Consider the following 18,137-nt stretch of genomic DNA (forward strand, 5'->3'; position numbering starts at 1 on the left):
TAAGCTTCCAATTGTAAGAACGCCTGCCAATTTAAGCTTATGTCATGCAAAGAATAGGCTTCAAAACATTTAGAAAGCGAGCACCAAAGAGAAGCGTTGAGTTTTGCCGTCTCAAAACGAGCAAACCAAGGAGTTTCCTTCCCATTGAACACTCTTTGGTTTCTATCAAACCAGATTTCAACCAGCACTGCTTTCACCCCATTAATCCATAGTAAATTGGAGTATTTCTTTAGCAGAAAGTAGTTGTTGCACATTGCTTCTAAATGAATTATCGAAGACCCAAGAGGTTGAAGCAATTAAGGAAATCTTTCCAGCAATTGAAGGCAAAACAGCAGTCAAAGAATAGGTGTTGAAGGTCTTCTTCAGCTGATTTACAAAGGAAACACCAATTGGGGGAGATAAAGTAGCAGGGCAACTTTCGTTGCAGCTCCGAGGAACAATTTAGGGTTCCAAAAAGCATTATCCAAACTGTGATATTAACTCGCCTAGGGCTGTTGGTCTTCCAAAGACCCTTTTGAAGACTGGCTGAAATTGGAGGGGTCAAAGAAAGGTGATTAACCAGTGATTTAACTGAGAAAGAGCCATTGGGACCAAAGACGAGTGTCTTCCCTATTGATTAATTTTTGCTTAACCAACAATGCTAGTAAGGATTGGAACTCTAGAATCTCATCTTCTTTTAGGGCTCTTCTGAAGTTGAGTGTCCATGAAGAGGTGTGAGAATCCCAAAAGTGTGATACTGAACTGTTGGGATATGTAGTTAAGCCAAAACGGGAAGGGAATCTGTCTTTTAGATGAGAAGAATCCAGCCAAGGGTCTTGCCAAAATGCAATTCTTGTTCCATTTCCCAAATTAAAAGCTGCCAAATTCTCAACATTCAATCAAGATCTTGAAATACTTATCCAAGGGCTTCGAAGACTGCAATGAACCTTGCCAGAAGTGTGCCAATCAAATTGGCTGCTACCATGGATACTTGTAATAACTTGACTCCATAGGGAGGGTTGCTCTTTCACATATCTCCAACCCCATTTGGCTAGTAGAGCCAAGTTTTTAGCTTTCAAGCCTCCAAGCCCGAGCCCCCCATCTGCTTGTTTTTTAGAGACTAGCTCCCACTTTGCTAAATGATTTACCTTACCCCCTTTATAGCCTTCCCAAAAGAAGTTTCTGATGATCCATTCTATGGCTGAAATCACTTTTTTAGACATCAAAAAAGAGGACATGTAGTAGGTTGGGAGGTTGTAAAGGACTGAATTGCACAAGGTAGCTCTTTCACCTCTTGATAAGTTGTATCTTCTCCACTTGTCAAGTTTTTTGTGTACTTTATCAATGACCGGCTGCCAAAAAGCCAATTTCTTTGGATGCCCCCCAAGAGGGAGGCCCAAATATAAGAAAGGAAGGTGAACTAGTTGACAATTCAGCCTTGAAGCTACTGCCCTCAACTTTGAATCTTCAATATTTACCCCACAAATGGCAGATTTTTCCCAATTAACTTTATGCCCGGAGCACCATTCAAACAAAGTAATGGATTTTTTAAGATTGTCTAGCATGTCATCGTCGTACTTACAAAATAGTAGAGTATCATCAGCAAACTGAAGAATGGAGAGTTGAACCTTATTTTTCCAAACCACAAAGCCTTCAAACAAAGCTTTTTCTCGGATTCTGTCAACCAAAACACTAAGCAAATCACTAACCAAAAGGAAAAGGAAGGGAGAGAGGGGGTCACCTTGTCTAATTCCCCTTGTAGCTTTAATTCTTCCTCTTGGTCTTCCATTAATGAAGATGGAGAACATTGGATTAGAGATACAACCCAAAATCCCAGAGGCCCACTTGGGATGGAAATTCCTCTCATTAAGGGTTTTTTCAAGAAAATCCCAATCCACTCTATCAAAAGCCTTTTCAAGGTCAAGCTTTAAAATCCAACCCTTTTTCTTCTTAAGTTTGGAAATTTCTCTCTTTGTAACTTCCCCTTGATCATTGATTAACTCTGTTATTAAGATTTTCCTTTTCTTGGCTGCAAAGAAACGGTGGAAAAAGGCTGTATTCTCATCCCCCAATTGTACCAATTCAGTTTACTCTTTTGAATAAGATCTCTTTCCTCTGTTTGGTAAAGGGAAATTAAGTCTGCTTTTAGGGAGATTCTTATATCTTCCTCTAGAGAAGGTTCTTCTTGACACTCCATTATCATATCTCTTCTTCGTAATTCTTCTAATAATGCCTCTTCATTACCTTTCTGCTATTTGGTTTTCTCCAAATACCATCCTTTAAGGGCTTGTTTCAGCCTTCTTAATCTGATTGAGAACACAAAACCAGCCCACCCTTGCTGAATTTCCAGACTTAAAGATCTTTCAATAATTCTGCAGCAATCCTTATTAAGTAGCCAACTATTACCAAATCTAAAAGGGGAGGGACTCCATTCGATAACTCCAGCTTCAAACAAAAGAGGAAAGTGGTCAGAAATTGGTCTAGCTTGCCTTGAAACTCTTGAGTTTTCAAAAAGATCATCCCAATTACTTGTGATGAAGAATATGTCAATGAGCGACCTTGAGACTATTTCTCCTTCTCGTGACCAAGAGAATCTTCCATTTGACATAGGAATTTCAAGTAGATTTGCATTTATAATGAAGTTGTTAAATTGTCTGATTTCTCTAGTTGCTCTTCCCATTGGAAATCTTTCTTGTCTTCTTCGGATACAGTTAAAATCCCCACCAATACACCAAACATCTTCACATCTTTCTGCTAATGAGGTTAATTCCACCCACAAATTTCTTCTTTCCCTGTGGTTGTTTGGGCCATAAACATTTGATATCCAACATACTTTCTTACAAATGGTGCTGCATTTTAGTGTTAGTGAGAATTCTGCCTTATGACCTCCAAAACTGAAATCTTGCTTTCATCCCACAAAGATAGGATGCCTCCTGATCTGCCTTGTGCTTCCACAAATGCCCAACCCACCTCCTTTGAACTCCATATACTTTTTATGAATGGAAGGTCGAAGCTGTCCTTTTTTTTTTTTTTGAAGTAGAACAACATCCGGGTTTATTTTTCTCAGGAGTTTCTTTATAACCAATCTTTTTGTTTTATCGCCAAGGCCTCTAATATTCCATGAGATGATCTTCATTTACGATTTTTGTATCAGAACATAAGCAGAAAAGGCAGTAATCAATCCTGACTATGACAGGACAATATCACAAATTTCCAAAAATTGAATTGAGTTCCTGAGGTAAGTCGGAAAGGGTTGGAGGGACTAAAACTTCCGACTCCTGTAACTCTTCATTTTGGAAAAGAAGATTCGGGTTTAATACAACATCGTCTTGGTCTTCATTACCCTTGATTTTGATATTATGGTCCTCAAAGTCTAAATCTTCACTGCTGACACTGACTATTGAGACTTCATCAAAGTCTTGTGATAGTCTTCTTGATTCAGAGAAAAGAGATCCTTGCACAGATGAGAAAGAAGGATCTAAGTTTTTGCCCAATTGAGGAGTGATTGAAGGAGGAAAAGGGAGAGGAGTCACTGACCTTTCTGACTTGTCAAGAGGGATTTGTACCCTGGCGCAACAATCTTCCAACAGATCTGAATTTGCAATTAAAGAACATGATTTAATAGTGGAACTTCTTCTTCTTGCGAAGTATTTGGGAAATGGTTGGAGGAGGTGTGAACTTCGACTATAGTATGCACCTGATTCAGCTTCCAAAGCTTCCAAAATCTTCAAGGACTTTTCAACTTCCGAGGAGGTAAACTGATTAGGGGGAGGCTCTTTTTCTTTTGTCTTTAAGGCAGGTGCCTCTTCGGCATCATCTGAACAAACTGTTTCTTTTATTTGAGAGTGATGCTTCGACTTCCTCGGCTTTCCAAATGAAGTCTTCTTTACTATCGAGCTGGGATTTACTTTCATGCAGAGTGGTTGGTCTTCCTTACAGAATGCTGGTGATTTTGTCACAGTGGGGCCAGATAGATCTGAAGGTGAAAGGTCTGTGTCAGACGAATCAAATTCCTGTCCTTCCAAGAAATTTGAACCGCCGGTCAATGCTGTTTCAGGCTTTTGGATTTTCTTTGGAATATGGACTTTAAGAGGGCTTTTAAATGAGGTGTTTTTAGTGGTAAACAAAGGGACGACTGTTGGAATAATCGAAGGAGTGACTGTTGGACTTCCCATGGGAAAATTTTGAGTTTCTATTGCCTCACTCCTCATTAAAGACTCATTCCTTCTCTCTTTTTAATGACTTCTCTGCCTTCTCTCTCCACCTGTTCACACCTAACCGGTTAGGATCTCCGAAAAGAGTGGCATTTGTTTGGCCGGCCATTTTTTCCGACAAGTTGACTCCAATTTCTTCCGGCACACAAGCCTCCTGAACCAACTTTTCCGGTGAACTGTTATTATTTGCTTCCAAATGATCCATCAAAACCTTTGAAAAAAGGGGATTTCTTGCAAAATTCGAGTGATTTATTACTGTTTCAAGAAAAGACCAGTCTTCAACCTTACTTAAATGGTTTACCCTTTCATCAATCTTGACTTGGTTGAAGCGAGCTAAGTCAACCGGATTGGAGAAATTGTTTTCATTAAGTACCCTCTTAACTTTGCTTGGAGGATCCAAGAACTCTATATCACCGTAGTGTAGAAAAATACTTCCCTTGTTTTCCTCTGATATTTCTATGGTTGCTGGCAGAAAACCACAAAGGTTCTTCTTAACTTGAATCTTAGCTTCAGCCACATTGAGTAGGTTTATTGTTTCAATTGCAATGGCTTCCAGACCTCCAAAGTAGGCACCTATTGCTTCAAAGGTTTACTTGCACCAATAATTCAAAGGCAGGTTTTTAATGGATATCCACCCTCCATATCCTTTTATTGATCTTGGTCGGCTGTGAAGAGATTTGTTCCATCTTTCGAATTTCAGGTGTAGATGTCCTATTCTTTGCCAAATTCCAGGTTGTTCTAGTAAATCTTCCAGAGTCCCCTTTTCCAACTTTAGTAGAGCGGTTTCAGCTGAATTAAGGATATCTGATGGAACATGTATGAAGAATCTTCCTCTAGTCTTAGGCCAAACAACGCACCTTAACAGCCACTTTGAAGAAACACGAATTTTTGATAGCTTTGTTATGCCAGAAGTGTCTTGACCACTTTTTACAAAGAAACTGGAGGTTGGGAGTTTCAAGAGGGCAGAAATGTTCTCTACAAACCAGAGGAGCTGTGATGCAGATAAAGATATATGCTTCTTGGCTTAGCAATCTTCGGAATATAATAGACCATGAAGAGGAATTCTCATCCCAATGATCAGCCATTTATCCCTTATGGAACAAAGCAATCCTATATAATCTTGGATAGCAACTACTCAGAGGCACTGAACCATCCCATAGATCTAAACAGAAAGCAATTCTGTTGCCATTTCCGAGTGTAAATGTAGCTAAAGTATCTACTTTCAGCCAATTTCTAGAAATACTAATCTAATGGCTTCTCAAGTTACCATTTTTCCCCGTCGTGTGCAATTATAGGAGTCCTTCCCATAAATGCTTCAAACAACCTGACATCAGAAAAAAATTTCTTCATCAAGGTACCTTCAGGCCCGTTTAGCTAAAAGAGCTAAATTCTTTGCTCTTAGGCCTCCAAATCCGAGACCCTCATCAACTTGGGGCTGAGTGACCAAATTCCATTTCACCAAATGATTTAAACTTATTTCTTTGGTGTCCTTCCTAGAAAAAGTTCCTCATGATTCTCTCCAAAATTGAGATGACTTTTTCAGGCATTAAAAATAAAGACATATAGTATGTAGGAAGGTTGGATAGAACGAACTTACATAAAGTGGCTCCCCCTCCTCTAGATAGATTGAACCTTCTCCATTTGTCAAGTTTTGTGTGAATCTTATTGATCATTGACTGCCAAAAAGAGAATTGTTTAGGGTACCCCCAAGGGCAAACCAAGATAAGTAAAAGGCAAATGTTCAGCTCTACAATTCAAGGAGCAGTGGGCAGCAGTTTATATATAAATTTTCAGAAGCCTTTCCATATAAATCTTCTGAAAAGAGCTATGGATTCTTTGTTTTGGAGAATCTGACTCTAATTCTTCACTATTAACACTGACAATCAATTCCTCATATGGATCAATATCTAAATACTTGTTCGTTGCTGTAGTATTATTTATATTGCCTTTGATAAACTGGATATTTGAACCAAGGAGTGTAAGAACAGATGGTTTGATAACCTTTGACTTTTGAGACTACTTAGTATTGATTATGTGAGAGGCGTGTTGAAGGGTAGATGACACCGAAAGGCGAACTCAGTCTTCTTCTAACTCATCAAATTTACGCTCTGAAAGTTTAGATGCTAGTGGAAGTGGCTTTTTTCAACTGAAACAGAATGAATGGGTTTTATAAACCATCCAGTTGAGTTACTTGAGATACTTGAGGGCTTCAAGGAAGAACCCTATTGATTATTAAATTTACGCTCTTAAAGTTCAGATGCTACTGGAAGTGGCTTTTTCCAATTGAAATGGATTGAATGAGTTTTATAAACCGTTCAATCGAGTTACTTAAGATACTTGAGGGCTTCAAGGAAGAACCCTACTGATTAAAACATTCTTGAACGTTTGTATGAAGGGAAGACGATCTCTTGTAAGTATCTAAATTTTATTAATGGTAGAAAACAAGGCTGCTAGATTTTCTTCTTCAAACAGACTCTCTTACTTTAATATCCCATTTGCTTCCTTATTAAAAGCTTCCTCTTAGACATTGACTTCCTCATTCATGCCATAAGTTGTTTGCAAAGACGAATCTGGTGCCACGTTTTCATCATCAACCGAACAAGTCTTGGAGGGAAGAAGTTCAGTTATCAAACTCCCTTGCTTTTCCACTTGTAACGACCTAAACTGCTTAAAATTGAGTTCTCGAGGTGTATCCAAATTTCTGAGTGACTCTGTTAGGTATCCAAATCTGTAAACAGTAAAATACCCAACAAGACAATTCCCAAGAAATAGAGCAAGGCTCTAAAATGATTTATTTATATACGTCTAGGGAAAATCACAATGGAAATTACCAACAAGGACGTAAGAAAAATAACCAATAGAACCGTGATAAATCCTAACCTTTCGAGAGGGCTAGTCTCTCCCAAATTCCTGAAAGGAAATTCCCACCAAATTCTTCACACCCTCCTTCCACTCCCACTCCTTCTATTTATAACTAAAATTCATAACAAAGTTACTATCTAATTATTCATATGCCCCTTCTATCCTCCCTACTAATATTCCACTAAATTATTTCAATATATTCCTAATAAGGAGCCTTACAATACTGCCCTTCGAAGACACCTTGTCCTCAAGGTGTACTTCAAAATACAAACACAAAATTGGGCATCTCTCTCTCTCTCTCTCTCTCTCTTTCATGAAATAAAACAGTAAACCCAAAACCATCAGCCTCTTTGAAAGAAATGTCTTCAATTTTGTTAAACAATTTTGGCTTCAACTCTTCATTTGAATTCAGCCCATGACTCCACATTCTTCTTTCTCCAATTCCATTGGCATTCTTCTCCTCTAATGGGCTGGGCCCACTATCAACTTGCTGCCCAAAACAACACAGCAGCCTTCCCTTGAGTAACGCCCACTGCCCATATATCAGATGATGAATATAACAACCTCTTTTATTTTGGATTGCCCCATATGCACAACTCTTCAAAAGTTGGGCCCATAAATCATTATGTTTCTTATAGGTAGCAGTAGGCTTCAAGAAATCCCAGCTCATCACTAATCCAGTATGTTTCTGCAATTTTTTCCAACTTGTTGACCTCACCACCTGACACATCATGTGCATATGAACCTGTTTTTCCTCACAAATATTTCCTCTTCCCCAAGTCTTCTTCTCTGTCCATTGTAGGCCAACTTACTCTGCAAATTTCAGCACATCGTTCGTGAAGCCTTCCCGATGTGCTTGCATCTTCTCCACCAACCACATTCTGACGACCTCCGCTCGTGCATATGCTTTTCCACCCTCGCACAACATCTCCACCGCTGTTTCCATAACTTGCTGGACATCGAACAACAAACTAACATTACCAACCACGATGCTTACCTCGAGGAACACTTGCCCAAGGTTCACTAACAACAACCCCTTAACGCTAGTGGTGGTTGGAAAGGCGTCCATCTTCAATTTTTTTCTTCGTTGGGACCCTGGATTTCTTTAGAATTTTCTTCTTTCCCATTTTGCAATTTCCATCGTTGCCAATTGAATTTTCTTTTCCCACCTCCTTGTTCATCATCTTCTCTAGTCTTTTTGGCAATGATCAGTAGTAAGTGCTTCGATATTGACACTGATTGACAACGTGTGAGCCAAGCACAATGTAGTACGGCTAAGGCTAGTTCCTCCCTGCGGGTTCGGTGTTGCCCAAAATGGGTCGGGTTCTGGATTTAAAACCAAATAACCCCATCTAGGAACCCATCTTCAATTCCTACCACATTTTCTGACTTAGCAAAGGATTGGGCCCCATCCAATCTGATTACAGTTAGACTCTTAACTTCTAACTAATCTTGCCCAACAAGCCCTAGGCCCCTTCCCTTAGCAAAATTCTTTGAGTTCTCCTGAATCAGGTTGGGTTTTAACAGCCCATTAAAATTCAGAAGCCCACATTTAAGTCCCTGAATAATCCATATATTTTCAACTTTTGATAGAAGGTGGGCCTTAACATTCCTGTTTAAATTTGGTCCATTAAGCCACAGCTTGTTCGTGCCATCAATGAAAGACTCGTAGTCCCATCCCTCTTTCACATAAATGATCGACACATGGATGGAATTAGGGCTAGACTTTTCATTTCCTTCCCATATTTGCCATTGCCCATTTCCTTTTTCGCTTTCCTTCCGAATATAATCATGGCCCTCCCAGGTTGCAAACTCACTCGCCCCATCATACAAACACATCAAATCCATAACGTCATGGTTGGCATTCCCTCTCAATTTAGTTGCCTTTCCCATCAACTTTTGACACGTCAGTGGTCCCCATCTGTCATGCAATTGCTCTCTTCCCTCCATCATCACGACTTCTTCTACCATTAACCACTCGGTTGCACTCATTGCCAGCCCTTCCCCTTTGTCGATGGCCCTGACCGTCGTCTGCTTTGCTTTCGGATCCAACAGCTTGGATAGTCGTTGTTCGAACCTGTCCACGCAGTCTTCTCCAATCCTTCGTTTGCAACTTTGCTTCTCGTTGTTTATTCATCATCTCAGGCCACCCACACCATTGCCTCCGATATTGGTCTTCGCCGCACTTTTCTCTTCTTTTCTCTCGGACCTCATGGCTTCTTAACCAACATTTCTTCATGAATGGTTGAAAACTCTCCTTTGATCTTGCTTTTAACAGACCCGCCATCCTTCCAACTCTTTTGAATGTGGCTGTCGCACTCCTGCAGATTCCCAAACGGCTTTTCCCATATTTCTTTCCTTTCCAACCACCGTTTGTTTCGATTCCTTTTACATCCATTTTGCACGTTTTCATTTGATTCCGTTTGAGCTTCCTTCTCTGCACGTTGCCGCACCACTCGGTAATCGGTGAGTTCTTTCTCCGCCTCCCTCGATTCTTTCTGTTCATTATTATTATCTTGCCTCTATTCCTCTTCAACTTCCGCTTCGTCTTCCTCGTGATTTTTCTATCGACTTTGTTCCACCAAATTCCCTGATCCTTACCTCCTCTTTTGTTGTTTTGAAATCGTTCTCCACCAGCACTGCTCCTTGGTTGCCTTCTCGATTCAGTATTCACCGGTGGATTTTCCTTCCTTCTCCCTTCCTTACCTTGCCGACTGGATCTCTCTTGCTTTCTCAGAGGCAGTCTTAGGTATGATCGACGTGTTCCAACCATTTTTCGAACTCGATATAGTTTTCGAATAAGGCTTTCTTTCTTCGCTTCAATGGCTACTGGTCTTTTCTCCTCTCTTTCTCTATCTCTTTGCAGAGATTGAAGGAGCTTTTCTTGCACTGCTTTCACCTCTCTCTGTATCTCTAACAGTATCTCATTCGACCGATCACAATCCATTTCTAAAATTGATGTTTCAGGATGAACAGGCTCTGATACCAATTTGTTAGGTATCTAAATCTGTAAACAGTAAAATACCCGACAAGACAATTCCCAAGAAATAGAGCAAGACTCTAGAATGATTTATTTATATACTTCTAGGGAAAATCACAATGGAAATTAACAACAAGGACATAAGAAAAATAACGAATAGAACCGTGATAAATCCTAGCCTTTCGAGAGGGCTAGTCTCTCCCAAATTCCCCGAAGGAAATTCCCACCAAATTCTTCACACCCTCCTACCACTCTGGCTCCTTCTATTTATAACTAAAATTCATACAAACTTACTATCTAATTACTCATATGTCCCTTATATCCTCCCTACTAATATTCCACTAAATTATCCCAATATATTCCTAATAAGGAGCTTTACAGACTCAACGGGATCCCTTAAAACTGATGGAAGTTTTTGAGTTAATTCACTTCTGGACTTTTTCCACAACCTGCTTTAAACCAGAAAGGTCAACCGGTTAATTGAAGTCCAACCACGATGTTCCATTATCAAACTCAAATGACTATATTCTGCTTTTCCATTTTTCAAAATGCAAATGAGAATCCTCAAAAGCTGTCCATTTCCTTGGAGAATCAATAAAATTGGCTAAATTTCCATCGACAACTTTACTCAATGCTTTATCATCAAAGAGCGGATTGATCAGCACTTGGGTTTCGAAACAATCTTCCAACAGGACTGCAGTTTTCTTATGATCATTATGCATAAATCTTCACATCACCCATAAATCATCGTTCTCAAGTGAATCACTGCATGATCTTTTTTAACCCAATAAAAGGTCCGAGCATTTCACTCATGATCTGGTCTGTTCGTTCCAACCATGATATTAATGGATCATACCTTTTCTCAAAAAACACCTAATCTCGAGAAGAGTTGAAGATAATTCAAGATCGAATCAAATGGAAGCTTAGCCCGCCTCACTTGGAACAAGATTTGGTTCTGCAAGCAGTTTGGTAAGAACGAAAAAATTTCGAATATAAGGATTGAAATTCGCTGATAGGAAAGGAAAGAAAAACAAAGCAATGCCAAGAGTTCTGTCAATCCGTTGTTCATCAATAGACAAATTCTCTCTTTATCATTTTGTGCTAGATTCAACAAAGGATGAGTCCTTTTTCCTTCTCGCAAACCACGGGAGTTTTGGGGCCGTGCATAAAGACAACTTACCCGTCAAATGTTTGGTTCCTTTGCAAATGAAGTTCAAAATCAACGAGATTTCGTAGAACGAATACTCAATTTAAAGTGAGTAAACACAATTTCACACTCGATCTCGTAGATACGTTTAAAATTTTGTGAAAAGTCGTATTCGATGAAAGTCGTATGTATGGCTTGTAGGGAGATCTTTCATATCTTTCGAGATCCACCCTACAATATGGTGTCAAAAGCCAAGATAAATGATTTTAGCTCTTATAAAAAAAGAACTTATTCGTGAACCCCTTTCACAGTTATGTGTCTTGAGTTTATTTTTCCCAAAATAGAGGTCACTCTGTTTTTCCACTAACACCTCCACATAATTCTTAATTGCTCTCTTCATCCCAATTCTCTATGACTGATATACTGGTTCAACCTCAGCTGCTGCATTGGAATTCAAGTTCGTCATTTCATCAAAATTAAAAATAAAACCATTTTTTAAAAGACCATCCTTCCTTGTCAAAACCAACTGGAACACGAATGCTTATTCCTCATTCCGTGGTAGGCCAAACAACACATTCAAAAAACCTTCCAGAAGAAGATCTAAACTTAGATAATCGAAGGCTTCTGAATCTTTCGATCTTTTTTTTTATAAAAAAAGGGATTGATCCGGGAAGATGCAAAAGCTCAACCAAATTGGGTTCAAACCAACGCAAAAGGGAGAGAGAAAGGATTACCTTTTCTATGTAAATTATGTCTTTCACGAAAAACCCATTATACTCGTGCCAAATACAAAAAATCGGTCATTTTCTGAGCAGGTACAGTGTTGGGTTATATTTCGATGAATTTGCTTTATCTTGTTTTTTATATCTCTTTGTATTTCGAGCATTAGCCTCTTTTCATTTTTTTGAAAAGGAAACAATTCATTAATTTAAGAGAATATCGAGCAAAAGCCCAAAGTACAAGAGGATTATACAATGAGCTAAATAACAACCGAATACCAAACGGATCAGCTAGCGCACCTGGGCATCTCAACTAGGTTGACACCTCCTTATCGCCCTCATCATATCCAAAAATTAACTAAGACTAGCTTAAAGGAGAAGCATAGCTTCATTACACTCCCCAAAAGGTACAAACAACGGGCTAATAATTAAATAAACATACTGAAAAATCAATGAAAATCTAAGAAAACCACTTGATGCTGAAGAGACTAAAACCCATCACTTGGGAGGGAGGCAAACACCCTCCAATTGAGATTGAATTCTGACAAACTGTAGGCATTAAAGTGCTTGGATAGGATACACCAAGAAGAAGCTAGCCGACGGGCTGATTCGAACTGCTCTTGACATCCAAGCGCCTTATCATAGAACACCCTCTGATTTCTTTCAAACCAAATATCAGCCAGCAGAGCCTTGACTGCATTCAGCCACAATAAATTGCTGGGTTTGTGAAGGTTTATACCAACTAAAAGCTGCTGCAAGTTGCCCTTAAAGTCATTACACATAACCCATGAAATGTTGAAGAAGGACAGCAACTTATTCCAACACCAGGCTGAATAGGAACAAACAAAGAAAAGGTGGAGGGAGTCTTCTGACCAATTTAGACACAAAGGGCATATTGAAGGAGAGATATAGCTGGCGGCCAGCTTGCTTTGCAACACCGAGGCTACATTCAATTGACCACAAAGCATTATCCAGACAAGAATGTTAATTCTTCTTGGGCTGCAAGTCTTCCACAGGGCCGAGAAGAGAGTTTTATCCATTGGGGAGGAGTGGGAAAGGTGTGTTCTAAGTGAGTTGACCGTAAAGAGTCCCAAGGCTGAAATAGACCATACCTTGCTATCAACAAATTCTAAAACTTTCCTTGTTGCAATGACCCCAAGCAAATCTTGAAAAGAGATGATTTCCTCATCTTTAAGCAATTGACGAAAGGTGATTGACCAAGCAGCCAAACTAATGTCCCAATGGTCAGCAACCGATCCATTTAGAAACAAGGAGATTCGGAAGAGATTTGGAAATAAGGAACTGAAAAGAGTCACTCCCACCCAAGGGTCCAGCCAAAAAGCAATTCTACTACCATTTCCAAGCTTGAAAGTGGCCAACGATTCAACTTTTAGCCAAGACTTAGAAATACTAATCCAAGGGCTTCTCAAACTTCTACCCCCTTTACCTGCCGTGTGCCAATTGAAAGGATCCGTGCCATGGATGCTTTTGATAACTTACCCCAAAATGAGCCTTCCTCTTTGAAAAATCTCCAGCCCCGTTTAGCAAGTAGTGCTTGATTCATAGATTTGAATCCACCAAAGCCGAGGCCTCCATCTGTCAATGGTTTTTGAACCAAAGCCCACTTCACCAAATGATTTAGCTTACTGCCATTGTGTCCTTCCCAAAAGAAGTTTCTTGTGATTCTCTTATGGCATTAATCATTGAGTTGCATGGCAGAGGTGGGGGCCAAAGGCAGCTGGAACGGCGAAAGACAACAACAGTGATGGAGAGTTAGATTTCCAGCATTAAGGTTGAAACGACTGGTCCAAGCGGAGGGGAAGTTGGAGAAGTCTGTGGCAGACTAAGGTTATGGAATGGAACAGGACGAAAGAAAAAGAGAAACGTTGGAGGGGATATAGGATATAGGGTATGGTGACCAACAACATAGCTCAATGGTCAAGGGCATCGGGGATAGGTGGTTGAAGATGTTTGCAGCTAGGTGGTGACAATGGTGGTTGGGTGGCTTGAGTTTTTTAAGGGGAAGGGGTAGTCAGTGTAGGGTGTAGGGTTTCTCTCTCTCTTGCTTCAGTGGTAGGTTCTTTTCTGTTAGTTTCTTGATTGATTTTTGCAAGTTCAGGGCTTCCGTTCTTAGAGTATATCTTGTACTTTGGTGTTGTGTTGCATTTTCTGATGGAGGGCTTCTTTGGTTTTAAGTTCTCTTTCGATTTGATTCAACAACTTCATAAATATTTAGATTTTGATGATGTTGCTCTGTGAAAATATTGGTTCAGCAGCTTCATAAATTTTTAGTGTTTCATGTCGTTGTCATTGTGAGAATTGGTTGGTTGGTTAGATCCTTTTTGGAGGAAGTTTGGCCAGCCTTTAATAGTTTTGGTTCATGTTTTCAGCAATAAAAGCTGGCCAAAATTCAACATATTTTTCAATAGGAAGGTTGTTTTCTGGTTGTTCCTTTTTGAGTATCTCTTTTTTTCATATAAAATAGATGAAATCTTTGTAGATGATGGTTGGTGATGAATTCATATCTTCCATTTTTGTAGGTTTTTGTATCAAATATTAGCTTGAAACGTTTTCCTATTTTCTTATCCTAATTAATCCTTTGACCTTCTTCCCCCTCCCTCCCCCACTTTTAAGAAAAGTTTTTTATTGTTATTTATTTATTTAGATTATTAATCGTTGTGTTTGAGGCTGTGAATTCTTTTCTCTTCTACAACTAATTTTTTGCTTTGATGCAGTGGAAAAATGACATGGGAGCAGGTTCTGAAGTTTGCCAACTTACGTAAGAGATATATTTCTTTGTACGCTTCGTTGCTTAAATCTGATCCTACTCGTGCAATCATTGATGATGACAAACATATTGAGGAACTTGACCGTGAACTTGACATTGAGCTCATTCTTCAATGGAGGTAACTCTTTTACAAATTTATCATTAATTACGATACAGGGTCATAATGTGCTGTCACTATCATTTTTTTTCAAACAAGAGACTAACTTTTCGTTGATGAAATAAAAAGTGATACTAATGCTCAATAGATAAGAACCCCACATTGGAGAGAACAAAGCAAGAAAACAGAACCAAGAAAAATTAGAACATGTTTTATCGGCCAGAATAGACTCAAAACCATAAAATGAACATGTATCCAAAAGCGGTCTGACTGAACTGGCCTGGGCCAAATTAACTGAACCGGACATAATCCAAACCGAACAAAAGTTGACTAAACCAATTGGACTGAGCCAGCGTGTCTGAATAGAACCAGTTTTCTTTTAGACCTAACAGAACCAAAGTTTGTGGACCGACCAAATCTACGATGCAAATTAATAACCTCAATGAAAACTTTGGTTTGCGAATAGTCTACGACAAGAAACCTACGGCATACACCAAACCCACGAACATGAACAAAGCACCTGGCACAAATGAAACACCCACGAACGAACAAGCGATTGGAGATACGCGGACGGTTGGATTGGGAGTATTGAGGTACCTGGTTGACGGCAGATGTGAGTTCCAAGTCAACTGACATATGTGGGTTCTATGTCGACAGCAGACGGACCTGGGATGTGTGCGGCTGGGTAGAGGCGATGTTGTCGACAGCACGGATTGGGCAACAATGGATCCGGATGGAGGCAGATCAGGAGCGGGACTGTCGGATCTACACGAGCGGTGTGTTGGGAGGAGTACGCGTCGGTGCCAGTGCCGATAATGGAAGAGGGCGGTGCCAGATCTGGATTTGGACTTAGCGGTGGCAGAATATCTATACTAAAACCCTAATGGCGATTGGTCTACCTCCATCGTAGGGTTCAATAAGACTAAACCTAATGCTCTGATACCATATTAATTTTGTATATTATTGAATAAATCAGAGCACATAACCAACATTTTTCAAGGTGAATAAATAGACATTAGTAAACCAATAAAGGAAAATAGATAAAAGGAAAATACCAAAAAAGAAAATAATAATGAAAAATAAAATAATTAGGAATAAATCCTAATTTCCTTTTAATATTGTTCCAAAGGATTTGGTTGGGCTTTTGTGGAAGCTTTTGGTTTTTAGGATGTCTTCTTATTCTGAGGGATGAATGCAGGGCTAAAGTTGATGTTCTTACAAGCCAAGAGGATAAGTAAGTCATTTTCCGATGTCCTACAAGACATGGTTGGGGGAGAAGAGCTTTTGTTGTATGGTTTAGCTTTTCTAAAGAGATAAAGGGAGATCTGTGTTATCTCTTCTGTTCCCTTCCCTTCTCCTCTCTCCTCTCCCCTTCCCTTCTCCATTCACCCATTGACCTTATCCTCTACCGTCCGTCGACCTGTTTCTGGCTAGATTTCTTGTCTTCCTACATCTTCCTTGCATCGGTCTCATCACCCTGTCGTATTCAACCTGGAAATTAAGAGCTGTAATGGATATTCTTCTGTGTTTGAACAGATGGTCATGGTTTTTTTGTTGAAGATTTTAGTAGGAAATTCAAAGTGTTCCTCTCACAAAGAATGTTTAGCTGGTTTGAAGAAACTCTGGATCTTCTATTGGCCTCTCCGGTTTATTCTTTCTTCTCAAGGAAATCAAGAGTTGACCATGGTGTTCTACGCCTAGCTAAATTCCATTCATCAGAAGATTGGTTTATAGAATGTGCAATTTGGCTTATCTCTTCTTTCAAAAGGAAAAAAAAAGGTCTCTTCTTTCAGAATGTGCAATTTGGTCCTCATCGGGTGGAAGAAGGAATATCCATATTCCTTTAGGAAGAGAGAAATACACTTGGCACTTGTTCAAAGACATGATTAGTTCCATATTTTCAGAAGATGAAGTAATGGAAACATCCGAAGGTGCTATTTCAGAAGCTACAGATGGGAGGTCCTTTGCTGATGTGTTCCGTCAACCCGCGTTCCACTCTTCTTCTAGAAGTCTGTCCTTAGAAAGTAATTTATCCTTTTGGGTTAAGAAGGATTCTGAGGTGTTGGATTTGGATCTAAACTCCTTGCTTATGGTTTCTGTTTGCTTCTACTCTTGGATGGAAGTTAAAGAGTTTTTGGAAGAATTTTTTTCAGTCACAAGTCTCTACATATCCATTTATGGATAATAAGGCATTGATTAAAAGTAAAGAAAGATTCAGTTCCATGCTTGAAATATGGTAAATGGAAGCTTATTGCGAAATTTCATATGAAATAATCGTGCTCATTCTAACCATATTTTTAAAGTGTTATTGAGATTGGATTCGTATAAGAAATCTTTCATTGGCTTTTCGGAAGAGTTCTGTTTTTTTTTTTGGGAAAAGGGAACGCACTTTTCATTGAATTAATGAAAAGAGACAATGTCTCAAAGTACAAAATATACATATCTAGCGGATCAGGAGGTGCACCCAAGCATCTCAACTAGGTTGACATCCCTTTAGCACCCTTATCATGTCCATAATCAGAAATACAAACAAAACAAAACATCCAAAATAGCCAATATCCAAAGTTCAATAACTATTACAAAAGGAAGACCAAAACTAGAAGGAATAAACAAGGCCAAAAATACAAAGAACACAGCAAGAAGACATAGGCCAGCTAATGGGCACTGCTTCTAATATGGAGGAGAAATAAGCCCCTGCCAATTAGATTTAGCTCCTGGAGTAATCTTCAAAGGCTCTTGAAAGTGTGCACCAAGAATAAGCGTTTAGCTGAGCAAACTCAAAGCGATCTAACCTAGGGGAAGCTTTATCATGGAAAACTCGTTGGTTTCTTTCAGTTCTGTTTTTTATGCAATTGGTCAACAATTAGGTGGTTTGCTAAGTATTTCTTCATCAGATTGCCCCTATGTTCAAGCTTGTGCAAGTCTTCTTCACGGCTTTTTGAATATTGGTTTTCTGAAGCTTATGTTTGGCTGGTTCAGAAGTTTATGCTTTGCTCGATATTACTTTCAAGCCTCATCCGCATTCAAAGTTCTCTCTTTTGAGGTTCAAGTTTTGCTCCATGCTGGATGTCTCTGGATGTCTCTTTGGTTGGAAAGTCTTTTGCTTAATGGATTTTTGTTGTAGAGCTAAGCCTCTTTATTTTTCAGAGACTTAATCTTTCTATTGAATAATAATATTGATCTTGTAATGTGCTTGTATTTTCATTTATTTGTTAAGTTTCCTTTTGCTTTGTTTCTTGTACTTTTAGCATTTGACTCATTTCATTCATTCAATAAAAAAGTTTTGTTTCCTTTTAAAAAAGGGAGATCTGTGTTAGATTATTGTGTTGCATCTTGGTGCTTTTGAGTCAT

General features: G+C 39.2%; 1 protein-coding gene across 2 annotated transcripts in view; it reads left to right on the forward strand.

The window, feature by feature from the left end:
* The window catches only part of LOC120078006 (pleckstrin homology (PH) domain-containing protein), a 137,456-nt gene that overhangs the window by 25,102 nt on the left and 94,217 nt on the right, over positions 1–18,137 (forward strand). For both annotated transcript variants that reach the window (XM_039032177.2, XM_039032178.2), the window contains exon 10: positions 14,637–14,807. In XM_039032177.2, the coding sequence (XP_038888105.2) occupies positions 14,637–14,807 (171 nt within the window). The remainder of the gene's footprint in view (positions 1–14,636; positions 14,808–18,137) is intronic.

The sequence above is a fragment of the Benincasa hispida genome, chromosome 5, assembly GCF_027475165.1.
Source record: "Benincasa hispida cultivar pf3 chromosome 5, pf3_genome.v1.1, whole genome shotgun sequence".
Taxonomy (NCBI): domain Eukaryota; kingdom Viridiplantae; phylum Streptophyta; class Magnoliopsida; order Cucurbitales; family Cucurbitaceae; genus Benincasa; species Benincasa hispida.